The sequence below is a fragment of the Ursus maritimus genome, unplaced genomic scaffold (assembly GCF_017311325.1).
Source record: "Ursus maritimus isolate PB19 unplaced genomic scaffold, ASM1731132v1 scaffold_3, whole genome shotgun sequence".
NCBI classification, from domain to species: domain Eukaryota; kingdom Metazoa; phylum Chordata; class Mammalia; order Carnivora; family Ursidae; genus Ursus; species Ursus maritimus.
This window is the reverse complement of record NW_024425563.1, coordinates 96,255,103-96,270,076: the sequence shown is the minus strand read 5'-3', so window position 1 is coordinate 96,270,076 and position 14,974 is coordinate 96,255,103. Positions and strand designations below refer to the sequence as shown.

Here is a 14,974-nt window from a genome sequence, read left to right as displayed (position 1 = left end):
CAGGGTGCCCACAAGTATACCTTAAGTAGACGGAAGTCAAAAACAGAGTAAATTCAAATCTAGTGAAACCAGAAGCGAGTAGACCATCGATGAAACCTGTGTGTCAATAAAACATACTTCCTACAGGGGCACCGGGGGACTCAGCTGGTGAAGCGTCTGCCTTCAGCTCAGGTCATGATCTCAGGGTCCTGGGATGGAGTCCCGCATCGGGCTCCCTGCTCAGTGGGGTGTCCGCTTGTCCCTCTCCCTCTGCCTTCACCCCACTCACTTGTGCTCTCTCTCAAATAAATAAGTAAAGTTTTTTAAAATTAAAAAAAGAATACTATCTGCAGTTTTGAAACTATAAAAGACGTATTTGAAAGAAAAAGGAAAGGTGATATTGCAAGATACACAAACTGAGTCTGAGCCATACAAATAGAGAAACAAACAAACATGGAGAAGGACAGCTATTGGGGTGGGGGGGGAGAGGTACTTGCCATCCACACAGCAAGGTCTCAGCAGCCAAACCACAGGAGAAAATCACCAGCCTCCTAATTATGAAATTGGAAAAGAATTTGATGGGCAATTTATTATTTTTTTAAGATTTTATTTTTAAGTAATCTCTACCCCCAATGCAGGGCTCGAACTCACCACTCCAAGATCAAGAGTCGCACGCTCCACCAACTGAGCCAACCGGGTGCCCCTGTGGCTATTTATATAAGGGAAAATACAGATAACTATGTTCCTTTTTACAGTAACCTCTCAAAAGAGAAGATCGAATAAACCTTACTATGCCACTGGACGTGGACAAAGTGGACCAGCATAGACCACATGCACCCACACAGTAGGGCCACCACGGGCTGGGAGGACACAGCACTGGACACACCAGTTGGCACCACGTGACCCGCACATCCCTTCTGAAAGGAAGCCGGCTGGGGGTAGCATGACCCACAGCGATGGAAGGTGGTGTGAGTGCCTTCTGGCTCAGACATATCACTATGTGGAATTTATCCTAACATCGTTGTGTTTGGGGCCGAGGAAAGACTCCATGCCCACAGGCCCCCTGAGGGTACACACAACTCCGTTTGACCTTCCATGTGGGTCCCTCTTAGCAGCCTCGTGTCCCACACACAGCGGGGATCCCTAAGTCTGGGACAGAGGTCAGGATGGGCAGCGGGCACACACCTCCTTGCCTCTTCCCCCCATCCCTAAGGAGTGGTTGTTTTCAAACGGGAGCTCTGCCAGGAGCTCTGGCTTCAATCCCGCAGGGAGACAGGTGCCTGTGAGCACCACCTGGGGACAAGCCCCAGCTACCTGGTCCAGGACACCAGTGACCAAGGTGGGACTGAGCACAACAGTGTCCCTCCCTCAGGTGAGTGTTGATTCAGCCAAGGGGAAGAGGTGGCAGGGGAGGGGGGCAGGTGCAACTGAGTGGCAAACACAGAGCTGACCTCAGAGTCCCAGGGTGACAAAATGAATGCACTCCCCAGTTTACATGATCCCCAGGACACAGTCTGGGTCTCCAATACAAGCTCATAAAATAAGCCTGAGGTGCCCCTTGTCCCTGGTCTCTGGAGTTATTGTTACCAGGAGGTAGGTTAGGTTTGGTTTTGTTTTGTTAATCTTTCTTGTAATTGAAAACTCAGGCTTCTGTGAGGTCAAGGTAAATAAACCAGGGAAACTCCGGGTTTCCCAACAAGACCCACATTCCTGAGTAAGGAGGAAACACCTCTCCGGAAAGAAGAGGGCTCTGCTTTTTTATTTTTGGTTGTTCGGTTATTGTTGCTTTTGTTTTTGTCTTTGTTTTTCATGGAAGCCACACAAATTCACCATTCTAAATAAAATCTTCCAGAACTAGGGATAGCTGGGTGGCTCAGTCCATCAAGTGTCTGCCTTCAGCTCAGATCAGGATCTCGGGGTCCTGGGATCGAGCCCCACATCAGGCTCCCTGCTCAGTGGGGAGTCTGCTTCTCCCTCTGTCCCTTCCCCTGCTCATGCTCTCTCCCTCTCTCTCTCAAATAAATAAATAAAATCTTTAAAAAAAAATCTTCCAGAATTAGCCTTTTGAGGATCTCACCATTTTCCCCTCCCATATGTTGGTAACATTTTCAGCAGAAAAGCAATATACACAGGGTTACTATTTCCTTTCCACCCTGACAAAAAACCACATTGGGAAGAGAGAAAATGGGTGCTTTGTTCCTGAAACCTAATTGGTTTTCCGCACCTTTGAAAGACTGGATACTCTGGGGCACCTGTGTGGCTCAGTCAGTTAAGCGTCCCAGTACAGACTTCTGCTCGGGTCATGATCTCAGGTTCACGAGATCGAGCCCCTTCGTCAGGCTCTGCACTCAACACAGAGTCTGTCTGTCCCTCTCCCTCCGTTCCTTCCCCTGCTTGCTCTCTCTCTCTCAAATAAATAAATAAATAAGATCGAAAGAAAGAAAGAAAGAAAGAAAGAAAGAAAGAAAGAAAGAAAGAAAGAAAGAAAGACTGGATATTATTGGGTTCTTAAACTGGGGCCTTGATGTGGAGAACACTTTTAAACTGTCTCATCTCCTCTAATATAAAGCTGTTCTGCTATTTTTTAAACGATTTTATCTTTAATCTCTACACCCAACAGGTTTAAACTCACAACCCGAGACTAAGAGTCACGTGCTCCACCGACTAAGCCAGCCAGGAGCCCCTATTCTGTCATTTTTTAAAAATATGCAACTGTATGCCCTTCAACAGATGACTGGCTAAAGAAGATGTGGTTCGTATATACAATGGAGTATTACTCGGCCATCAGAAAGGATGAATACCCACCGTCTGCACCGACATGGATGGAGGGTGCTATGCTGGGTGACATAAGTCAAGCAGAGAAAGACAATTATCATACGGTTTCACTCATATGTGGAATATAAGGAATAGTGTGGAGGATCATAGGGACAAGGAGGGGGAAACATGAATGGGAAGAAATCAGAAAGGGAGACAAACCATGAGAGACTCTGGACTCCGGGAAACAAACTGAGGGTTACAGAAGGGAGGGGTGGGGGATGGGTATTAAGGAGAGCACGTGTTGTGATGAGCACCGGGTGTTATACACAACTAACGAATTGCTGAACACTCCATCAAAATCCAGTGATGTTTTATACAATGGCTAACTGAACGTAATAAAAAAATACATACAACCATAGCATGTTGTCAGGAGCCAACCTTTCATCTTTTTTCCAACCTTCCTAGCAAAGAGGTCAGCTCCTAACCTTTGACCCTCCGGTTCCAGTGAACACTCTTATAGACCTTTAGAGCGATTCTGGCAACAATCGATACGCTGTAATTATACAAACCCAGCCACATCACTCTCTAAGACCTAAACAATTTCCAAAAGAAGTAAGAGCTACTTTACTCTTGGGACTTGATTGCTATAATTTCTTGAAAATAGAAAAATACAGAATCGTGACCAGCACGCTGTTTCCAAAGGGAAATTATGTTGGGACGTTAGGTTAGGTTGGTTAGCACCTCCGTGCAGGGATGGACAAAAACTCAGATCTCATAAAAGGAAAACACACACACACACACACACACACACACACACACACGTACATACAACAGCTCTGGGGTTTGCAGTCGCTAAAGCTCGGCTCGAGAATTCGTTCTTCTTTACTTTTTTTGTAAGATTTTATTTATTTATTTGACAGAGAGAGAGAGAGAACACAAGCAAGGGGAGCAGCAGAGGGAGAAGCAGGCTCCCCACTGAGCAGGGAGCCTGATGCGGGGCTCGATCCCGGGACCCTGAGATCATGACCTGAGCCGAAGGCAGACGCTTCACCGACGGAGCCTCCCAGGAGCCCGAGAATTGGTTCTTCGTGTGTGAAACCAGAACAGTGGTTTCCGAGATGGTGGTTTCGAGGACCAGCCCTAAGGGACTCGGCCCGGGTTGAGGTGGGCTTACTAGGGGCTCTTCCATGGGAGCGGGGAGGAATTCCAGTCTGGCTTTGTGCTGAGTGGAGAGCCCACGGTGTGGAGCTAACTCAGCCTCGGGGCTTCCTGGGAGCCGGACCAGAAGGAGCAGCTCCGGCGAAGACCCCGTCACCCTTGTCTGTGTCCACGAGCGAGTGTGCAGACACGTGGTCCTTGAAGGCGACAATCCAGTGCTTTACAGGCAGGGAGGGCTCCGAGGTACAAGTGGGTGTGTCAGCAGGTGAAAGTGGGTTCCTATTTGACTAGGTGGCGGGTGGAGTTTTGTGATTTCCATCAGCCCCCTCTGACCCAGAGTTGGGAGTGGACCACAGGTGTTTAGGACAATGCTGTCCTTGCGCTCAGGTATGCTCCAGTCCCCCTCCACTAGCCCAAGTCTTCAGTAGAAGTTCAGCAAACCCAAAAGGTTTGCAGCCGTTTTCACTAAAGGAGAGGGCAACTAAAAACGCAGAGCAGAGACTATGATTTTAAGACACGCAGGGGACTCCGAGAACAGTCCCTGCTCCGTGATTGAGGGGCGGACGGGGGGAGCAGTGCCATCCACCTGGGAGGGCGATGGGTCAGCCCCCCTCTTAATAAAACACGGGAAACCTCCAAAAGTTGCAGAACAACGAGACATCCCAGTCTTTCTTCTTGCTGTTATTAAATTACTACAGCAAAAAGCGATGCATCAGACTCATTTACAGTGAATATGAAATGCAAAAGCGCGTATATAAATTCATGCGGCAAGGCTCCCGGCCAGGGGCTGTTTGCCAATGTTGGCCAGATTGCTTGGAAACGGCCCAGGCAGGCGCTCCTGGGGGCACCTGCTCTGGACGTGCCCGGCCCAGGGCACTCGCCTCTGACCTAGAAACCAGCTCCAGGAAGTTCATTCAAGAGAAATGACCTAGCAGAGGATGTGTCCTTCAGGCAGAATAAAGATGTCATGCCCAACAAAAGAACCAGGAGGAACCTTACTGTCCAGCATAAGGAAACGCTTGAATCAATTACATGCATCCTGGGATGCCTGGGTGGCTCAGTCGGTGAAGCGTCTGCCTTCAGCTCAGGTCATGAACCCAGGGTCCTGGGACCGAGTCCCGCATCGGGCTCCTTGCTCAGTAGGCAGCCTGCTTCTCCCTCTGCCTCTGCCTGCTCTTCCCCTGCTTGTGCTCTCTCTCTGTCAAATAAATAAAATCTTTAAAAAAAAAAATTATGTGCGGGGCGCCTGGGTGGCTCAGTCGTTAAGCGTCTGCCTTCAGCTCCGGGCGGGGATCGAGTCCCACATCGGGCTCCTCCGCTGGGAGCCTGCTTCCTCCTCTCCCACTCGCCCTGCTGTGTTCCCTCTCTCGCTGGCTGTCTCTCTCTCTAATAAATAAATAAAATCTTTAAAACAAAAAAAAACTATATGCATCCAACTGATGAACTATTTTGTGATAAAACCCATAAATATGAAGACCAAACAGAAACTTTTTTTTAATGTTTTTTTTTTAAGATTTTATTTATTTATTCAACAGAGAGAGAGAGACAGCCAGCGAGAGAGGGAACACAAGCAGGGGGAGTGGGAGAGGAAGAAGCAGGCTCACAGCAGAGGAGCCCTATGTGGGGCTCGATCCCATAACGCCGGGATCACGCCCTGAGCCGAAGGCAGATGCCCAACCGCTGTGCCACCCAGGCGCCCCCAAACAGAAACTTTCTAAACGTTGGGCTTCCATGTTAAGTGAAAGCAAAAAGCAAAAGCCTACAATTTTCATTATGTAAAAATAACACGTTAGGACAAGAAAAGCCCAAAGAAGCAGCAGACTCATTAGGATAATGACATCTTTAGAGGGTTTTTAAAGTGTTCCTCATTGCTATAGTGCCCTTTGTGCAATAGATAAAAATCAGAAGAAAAAAAATAAGTGGTATTAAAATAGTTATAAAACCATTCTTCTACTTCAAGTCATTTTTTTCCCCAAGAAGAGTAGAAAGTCGGCAATCTATGAAGCTATGTATGAGATAAAGATGAAGGTTATTATTCATCTACTCTACACTATTCTATTTTTCTCCGTGTCAATTGTCCATAATAGAGCATTTTCTAAAAGAACTACAATAGGGGCGCCTGGGTGGCTTGGTCAGTTAGGTGTCTGCCTTGGGCTCGGGTCCTGATCCCAGGATCCTGAGATCGAGTCCCACATCAGGCTCCCTGCTCAGCACTGAGCCGGCTTCTCCCTTTCCTGCCCTCTCTTGCTCTCTCTCACTATCTCTGCATCTCTCTCTCTCTCTCTCAAATAAATAAATAAATAAAATCTTTAAAAAAAATGAAAGAACTACAATAATAAAATATAATGAAATGAAGATAAAAGAGCATATATAAATCCACGTGTATAAAAAGATTTCAGTTTTTTACAGAAAATATAGAAACAGCACGAGATTTTGGTCTGCATATCCGTGGTAATGGTTCCTTCCAGGGTGTTCATCCTAGGAACAGTGCCTGCACCTTATTTACCATGGAAACATCGGTTCCGGACCCCGCGGTGTCTACTCCCTGTGATGAAGCTTGTCTATTTCGCTCGTGCTAAATAACTTTGCGCAAGTATCATTTCCCATTTGTGCAGGGACATCTGTAGGATTTATCCCCAGAAGGCGCTCATTAAATAGGTAATCTATCCCCCTGCTGTTCTGGGCCCCGAGCTCCAGCTCCTTGAGGGCAGGGCACACGTCTGTCTGGCTCGTCCAGCAGCTAGCAGCCAACAGAGATGCCATAAATCCCATATTCTTCTCTTCCTTCCCTCCTTCAGCCAACAGTTACTGAGCACCTGTGGTGTGCCAGGTACCATCTGGGCGCTAGGGAATATGTTGGCCAACAAATCAGACTAAAACTCCCCGCTCCCATGGATCTGAGATACCGAGGCAGGCTCCAGAGAAAGGCAACAAATAAGTAAATCTGTAGTATGTCGTCAGGTGAAAAATACTACGAGAAAAACAAGGCAGAGAAGGACGGGATGCAGGACGGCACTTAAAGGAGCCATCGTCAGATAAATCAAGGAGTCGAGTATTTCTGTCTAACAAGCGTGCTCATCTCAGCGGCATTAATCACCATGGCTATGTTTAAACCACCGAAACACCTGAGGCCTCAGGGTAGACGGTCCCTGCCACCCCCCCCAAGATGATAGACAAAAAGCAGAAATTGTGGTACCTGGCAGATTAACTTCCAGCCGGGACATTCCTTCCTACAGAAATAGGCTCAGTTCCTCAAAACCTAGATGTCAGTAAAATAGGTTCATAAATTGAAAAACACCTACGCAGACCCCAGGGCACTAACAATAAAGAACAGAGCCTCGCTTGCTGGTTCCTGATCTTACAACTTTTATGCAAATTTCCCAGCGAAGTCGTGCGGGAAGGTCTCTGCATGAGAAAGAAAACACCTTTCCTGACGTTCACCTTATTTGGAGGAAGAAAGAATGTTCTGGATAACGGCAAAATGAAATTCAGTGTCAGTTACCGAGTGCCTTCAAACGGAAGAGTGGGTCAGCAGGAAAACCCCATTTGCAGAGTGTGGCCCTTAAAATCTGAGAGGTCTGTGGGCACGGCTGCAGACCTATTTCTGCTGGAAGCGACACTGGCTTGTGTTAATTTTAATCTGGTGGAGTTAGAAATAAAGGAGAGGTCGCCATCGTGATAGGCAGGCGATTTCTGCATCATCAAAACCTTTACTTACAGGTGTTTATGTAACATTAGCACAAGGCTGGTTTGAGCAATTCCAATCCACTCAAGGAGCCCCTCGCAATGTCCTTTGGATACAGTTCCAAAAAGCTGGGAATTAACAGCGAGTGGATGGCTCGTGCTCTTTCTGGTGACAGACACTGCAGCCTCCTGCCCTGGGGTGCTGGGGTCGGGACCTGTAACATACTATTTAGGCCTTGTCCCTTCCACCAGATGGATCTGCAGAGGCCCCTGAAACACTAATTATGGTTCAAATTCCACCTTTATTTTTTTTTAGGGTTTTTCTCAACTGGCCCTTTTCTGACAAGACGGCGCAGCCTGGTTGTGACGGTTTGGCTACTTCGGCCCTTAGGGAAGGTTCTGAGTCTAGTAACACAGGCGACCTCCCCCCGGTTCCCTGCGGAGGGGGACAGGCAGGCCAGACCCGTCCCCCATCTCCTCCGATCCCTGCGCCTCGCCCTCTCCGGGGACCCTCAGGCAGGCATGCTGCACTCACCGGATGCCTGAGTCTGCAAAGCCAGTTCTTCCAGAGCAGGGCTCCGAACTGGCGCTCCGCCGGCCCCATGCCCTTCCTCCTGCTCTCAGTCAGGAAGCCAGAGAAGCCTGGGCTTATATCTGCAGATCCGGGCGAAGGCCGGGCGCGCATTAGTCAATCCCAACAAAAGTGAGTGATGCAAGACAGATTACTGGTGGCTGAGCGCGGCGGGCATCGAATGTCCCTCTTGTCTTGTTCTGTTCTGTTGAGAAATCTTGCCTTTTCATGGGCTGCCTGGTGCTGGAAGGGTTGGGTTACTGGGGGCAGCCTCGGGGGCCCTTTCCCGCGCGCGTGCGCGCACGTCTCCAAGAGCGCACACAGCTGGGGCGAGCGGCGGGAAGCTGCAGCATTCACGGTCACGCGGACCCCCTTGGCCCTGATATGAATTGCGTGGAATTCTGTCTCCCCTCCCCTGACACTCCAGCTATCACACAAATCACCGACCAGAATCTTTTCCATTTCGGAGGGCCCCTGGCAGGGAATCGGAGAGAAAAGAGATGGAAGCCCCGTGGGTCTCCCCGGGGACAGAGCAGGGGTGGTTAAGTTCAAGGTCAGCCGGGCTGCTGCACGCACTCCCACCCCTGTCCCCCAAGGGGTCCGTGCTTCCCGGAGGAGGCTCAGCAGGCAGAGCAGGGGCTCCCGTCAGCCTTCCTTCTGGGCCTGTGAGCAAAGCTTGGATGACTCGCTAAGACAGGAACGGTCAGCCACTCTCCCGTCTGCCCAGGACCACTGCAGCCCTGGGAGAAAGGCCAAGCTCCATGAGCAGCCGCGGGGGGCGGGGGTGCTCTCTGGCACCTTCGAGCAGGCAGGACTCAGCAAGCCTGTGGGTCCCCGGGCCGGGGTGAAGTCTCGTGCACATTACCTTGTCACCAGCCTGCTGGATTCGGCGGGGCAGCAGTTGCTCCATCGTCCCAGAGGCCGAGGCTCCCGGGTTCCTGTTGCCCCCAGTTGTGGTCAGAGGAATGTCAGGCAACCAGAACCTTGTGGTCTTCCACGCCTTAAAGCAATTTCCACAAGCCAAGAATGCTCGATCGGTGGCTTTTGCAACAGGAAAGAGGGGCACAGGCTTCAGCAAAGGGATTGACTCAATTATCCCATCGACCTATTTTTTAAAAGAACAAAGTTAAAAAATTCTGTTATCAGTTACAGATTTCACAGCACTAGAGGGAAGGCCGTCCCCGGCGGGGTGGGGCCCAGCACACAGATGCCAGCGTGCCACACGGCCCTTGGCCTTCAACTCCTCCAGCCCCCTCCTGTTCCCTAAGCGTCACTACCCTGGCTCTCTCCATGGACAACACAACACTTTACATCACAGGGACTGTCCCTATTTTTTAAAACTCCAGTACAAGGAAAAGCCCCCAACTATGGGTTTTTGTTTTTTTCCATTTTACGTTCGTAAAAGCCATTTGTTTTTTTATTTTTTTATTTTATTTATTTATTTATTTATTTATTTATTTATTGCGTAGCCGTGCATAATTTCATGCACTGCTCTCGTAGGAGAATGTCGTGAGAGTAGCATTCCCGTGAGGATGGGTCACTACAAATAACAGTTTTCCAAAATTCAAGAAGCATACTTCATTTTCTTTCATTTCATTTTAGAGGGAGAGAGCACATGCATGCATGTAGGAGGGGGGTGCAGAGGGGGAAAGAGAGACTCTCAAGCAGACTCTGTGCTGAGGGCAGAGGCTGATGTGGGGCTCGATCCCACGACCCTGAGATCACGACCTAAGCTGAAACCAAGAGTCAGGTGCTCAACTGACTGAGCCCCCCAGGCACCCCTCAAAAAGTACACGTTAGCATCTCTCCTCTTAGGTATGTACCCCAAATCATTCAAAGCAGTGGCTGAAACAAGAGCGTGTGCACCCACGCTCACCACAGCACTATTCACAAGAGCCAAACGGTGGAAACAACCCACACTGGATACTTCCAGATGGAAACATTCAGAATAGATAAATCCATGCCCAGAAAGCAGACTGGTGGGTGCCAGGGCCTGGGGAGGTGGGGACCAGGGGGAGGAATTTTAAGTAGGTGTGGGTTTCCCTTTGAAGATTTTTTTTATGTAATCTCTACGCCCAGCATGGGGCTCGAACTCATGACCCCGAGATCGAGAGTTGCACGCCAGCCAGACGCCCTGCAGGTTTGCCTGTGGAGTGAAGGAAATGTTTTGGGAACGAGGGAGCGAGGGTTGTACGACGATGGGAATGTACTCATAGCTCACTTTCAAGTGGCCAATTCCATGTCATGTGAATTTCACCTCAATTCGTGATTTCTTTTACGTGCATTTCGCCACCCATTCTTCCCAGCTCCTAGCCAGGCTCACCTAAACATACGGTGCCCTGGACGGGTCTGCACTTGGAGCCCGGCTCCTGACCATGTTCCCTCTTCCTTTGGTGTCACCTGCTTTGTAAACTGTCGCGTCGTGACTCCCGCCACATCAGGCGGTAGTTGCTCAAGCCCTCCTGAGAGGAGCCAAAGCCAAGGTCTCCCCCCAGCAGCTGGTGTTTAGCTTACCTGCTGGGGTAGAGGGACACGGTCCCCCGCATGGAGTCCGGCCCTGAGCACCTTCCTGCTCCCACCACAGCGTCAAAGGCACCCCCGCCCCCCGCCTCACACAGGGACCAGCAAGCACAGGTGCACAGAGAGGTCATGACCTGAGCACCAGCTGGCTGGAGGAGGTCATCCAGAGGACGTGACCGCCGGCTGACCGGCCAGCCGGACCCCGGCCATTGGAAACTCCTCATTCCCTCCCTGTGATGGGAATGTGCCTCCCATTTGCTTCCTCCGCCCCAGAGGCTGCCCCAAGGACACGGCCTTCAGAGGACAGGGTGCCGAGACCATCCATAGGATGCACGTGACTGAACCCCATTAAGGCCTCCTTTGAAACTTTAAGGTTTGGGGGTGGGGTGGAGATCTCATCTTGGGATGCCCAAAACGAGCCTCGAGTATAAGTTCCTTTGCTTCTTATGATGTGAAGTGTTGGGGTTCGGGAGTAAAGGGTCAAGATAGAATTCTTGAGGTATCCCCGGTGCAAAAAAGGTGGTTTTATTCAAGCACGGGACAGGATCCGTGGCCAGAAGGAGCTGCACTGGGGTCGTGAGGGATGACTGAGGACATGCTTTCAAGTTGGGAGGGGGTTAGGGACAGTGTGAGTCTGAGGGATTTGGAAGCAGGGTTTCCAGGACCTGGAGGGGCTAGCTGTGGTTAGGACAAGATCATTTACTGCAGTCTAGTAAACCGTTAGTCATGAGACCCTTCAGATGTATATCGGGGGCCATATGCCTGGGTGATTGCTAACATATATCCTGGGGGGGGGGTGGAGAAAAAGGAAGTTTCCAAAGGGATTTTCACAGGATCCTGGAGGTCGGGCCAAATCAAGCTAAGGCTGCCTTTGCCTCTAGCAGAGTATTAACACCGAGGCAGGTGAGCTCCTGGAGGAAGGTCCCTCTGCCTGTCCCGAGATGTAAGGAAGTTTAATTTTTTTTCTTTTGCCTTCGTTCTCCCCGGCACAGACACCTGCAGTGCTGCCTGTCTTCGCCCAGCCCTGAGCTCCTAGCCGGCAGGTGTCAGGTCTCACCCCCGAAGCCCTGAGGCTGTGAACCAACACAGCTCTGCCTCTCACCCACCTCTGTCCCTTCCCGTCCCTTCCCTAGGACCCCAAAGAGCCGTGAAGAAGTGGCGAGGTGTACATAATAATATAATAACAATAGAAGAAGGGTGGTTGTGGGAGAGGAGAGATGCAGAGTAGGCTGCAGCGGGGTGAGCGAGAATCGGGGGTCTGGGCCGTGAGGCAGGGACAGCCACTGTCCCTCCCACGGAGCAGAGCACCTGCTAAGAGGTGGGTGCCCCACAGGACTTCCAGAGTGGGGAGTGTGGCATTTCTCTTTTCCAGTCCAGGTTCCCCAATGCAGGTGCACCTCCCCGCTCTCCAACAGAGGCCCTAGGGGACAGGGGGGCAGAAAGGTGGAAGGAGCCTGGATCCTGAGACCCCCACACGTGGTGAAGCCCCCTGAGCAAGGAGCGTTCAGTGGATGCTCCGTGATCAGGTCACAGATGTCCCTGTGCCGAGCCATGGAGATGGAGCATTTGCTAGTTAAAGGGGCCGGTGTGCAGAGTTCTCTCTGGAGGCTTGCTCCCCCCTTCCCCTTCCTGGCTCCCCGTCCCCTGCTGGGGCTGCAGGTCCCTTAGATGACCCCTGCCCACAGCGCTCCTGCAGCCTGGAACACAGTGGCCTCCTGCTGCCACCAGGCCAGAAAGGAAGGAATGGCGACATCCCTACAGAAAGAGAGAAGGGGGAGAAGCCACGCCTGGGAAGGGAGGAGGTGTGAGGATGTCACCTGCTAGACCCCAAGACCTGGCCTTGACCGCCCACCTGCTTGGACCCACTAACATTTGTCTTACCTTTTCCCCTAAGCTCTTCTTTCCAGCTTTCCTCCTAACTCAGGCAAAGAGACCCCAAACCACCCCCACAAGTGATGGCGGCTCTCCTGACGAGACCCCGCCCCTGCACCACACCCTCCCCCCATCCCCCCACCCCCTCGCTCTGGACCATCCAGACCGCCCAGACCCTTTGAGCCCAACCTGACTCGCACCTGCACAGATGGACCCTGGGGTCACCTCTGGAAAGACCTCCAATCACCTTCGCCTCATTATAACACTAAAATCTCCCCCCAGGGAGAGCACAAGCCTCATTTACTAACATACAATGTACGTCCAGGCGTGTTTCCTCCAGGCGCGTGCACGGCTGCACGCCAGCCTCTACCTAGGATGACAAGGATCCCCTACTGAAATATTCATCCTGGGGTGCCTGGGGCTCAGTCGGTGAAGTGTCTGCCTTCAGCTCTTTCATGATCCCAGAGTCCTGGGATCGAGCCCCATGTCGGGCTCCCTGCTCAGCGAGGAGTCTGCTTCTCTCTCTGCCCCTGCTCGTGCTCTCTCTTGTATCTCTGTCTCTCTCTCTCAAATAAATAAAGAAAATCTTATAAATAAATAAGTAAATAAACAAATACTCATCCTAACCCTAAACAAAAGGAACCCATCCACCGTCACCTGGGGAGTCCAGGGCTTTGGAAGCCATTCCCCGGGGTCTCCTTATTTGCTGAAAATAAAAGTTTTCTTTATGTGACAAATTCACCTGGTGCAGTTTCGGACTCAGCAAGGAGCGAACTCGTTTTGATTCCGTTACAAAGATGGGGGCTCCAGGCAGTAGCTGGATCTCCAAGGAGCATTCTGGTGCGGGAATCAGCCAGGCAGGCACTCCAGGTCCGGCCTGGGGTTCCTTAGCTGTGTGATGCTGGCCAGCCACGGCGTCACGGGTCGTGAAGGGAACACCGCGACACAGCCCCTAGCACGAAGGCGTTCTCAGAGGTGGCTACTCTGAAACCAAAATTTGCAAGCAGGGGTCCTCCAATGCTGCCAGCCCCCCAGATTCCCCTGCACCAAGGTCAACTCACCTCTTGCCAGCACGCAGATGCCAGCCCGCTGCCCGGACGGCCCCCTGCTCCACCTCCCTCCATTTAGTGGCCAAGGCATACAGAGGGCAGAGGAAAAGTTCAAATGTCACTGTGACAGTCAGAGGAAGAAATCATGAGAGCCAGCTCAAGCTGCTCCAACAGGAATTAGAAAATGGGAACTTTCCTATGAAACCTATATAATGGGGCTCCTGGGGGGCTCAGTTGGTGAAGCATCTCCCTTCAGTTCCGGTCATGATCTCAGGGTCCTGGGATCAAGTCCCACATCGGGCTCCCTCAGCAGGGAGTCTGCTTCTCCCTCTCCCTCTGTCCCTCCCCCTGCTTGTGCGCTCTCTCTCTCTCTCTCTCTCAAATTAAAACAGGAAGAAAGAAAGAAACCTACATCATACGGAGAGCGGAAGAAGAAAAGGAGAGAGTCACAGATTGAGCTGTGCCCCCCAAATTCCCATGTTGAAGCCCTCACCCCCTGTGTAACTATATTTGGGGATGGGGCCCCATGGGAGGTAATTAAGGTGAAATACGGTCCTCAGGGGAGGCAGGGACACTGGAGGTTGATCTCTTTCCACGCGTGCCTAGAGGAAAGTCCATGCGGACACAGCGAGGAGGCAGCCATCTACAAGCCAGGAAGAAACCGACCTGCCCACACCTTGACCTTGGACTCCCAGCCTCCATCACGGTGACATAAAAGGCATATGGGCACCCCACCGGCCCGGGATGCTTTGTTACAGCCACCCCAGGAACTCATACGGAGGCTTTACAAAGGCGGGTGGGGTTGGGAGTTGAATTTGCCCGTGTACCTGCAGGTGAGGCTGGCCAAGCCCTCCATGTCCACGCTTGCACCTTACCCGGATTGGGGAGATTCTTTGACTCTGCGAGACACAGACAAAGCCACAGAGTTGCCAGAAAGGTCTCTGTATAATAGGATCCTGACAAGGAAACTGCCTAGTCACCTCTCAGATTGAGGTCACCGGGCACTCTGTTAACTTGGTGTCATGAATGATCTGTGCAGGGCAGACGGTCCCTGCAGACCCCAACGCCTTAGCTATCGACCCTTTGTTGGACAAGACGTCTCCTACTGGTTTATAAAAAGAATGCTTGGCCTTCTAGTTGGTTCGACTTGTCCCCACTGCCTGCTCTTCGCCACCCTCACCCCAGCCCTGCATCCCACCCCCATGATCCTTTGCACTGAGGTTTGCTTTCCTGGCGAGGTGGGTAGGGAGCCAGGCACGCATACAGCAGGGAAGGGGGACTGAACCAGGAACAGAGGGCAAGAAGAACAAGGCACTCGGAGGGCCGAAAACCACCCCCACCTCTTGCCCAGGCCAGCACTGTTTGAATGCACCCTTTCCAGCGT

The 14,974-nt window shown here is 51.3% G+C and overlaps 1 protein-coding gene across 1 annotated transcript in view; it reads right to left on the bottom strand.

Annotated features, from left to right (window-relative positions):
* The window catches only part of ABCA13 (ATP binding cassette subfamily A member 13), a 369,975-nt gene extending 361,712 nt beyond the window's left edge, over positions 1 to 8,263 (bottom strand). The window contains 1 exon segment of the mRNA XM_040644577.1: positions 8,114 to 8,263. Coding sequence (XP_040500511.1) covers positions 8,114 to 8,263 — 150 coding nt within the window.
* Positions 8,264 to 14,974: the final 6,711 nt, after the last annotated feature.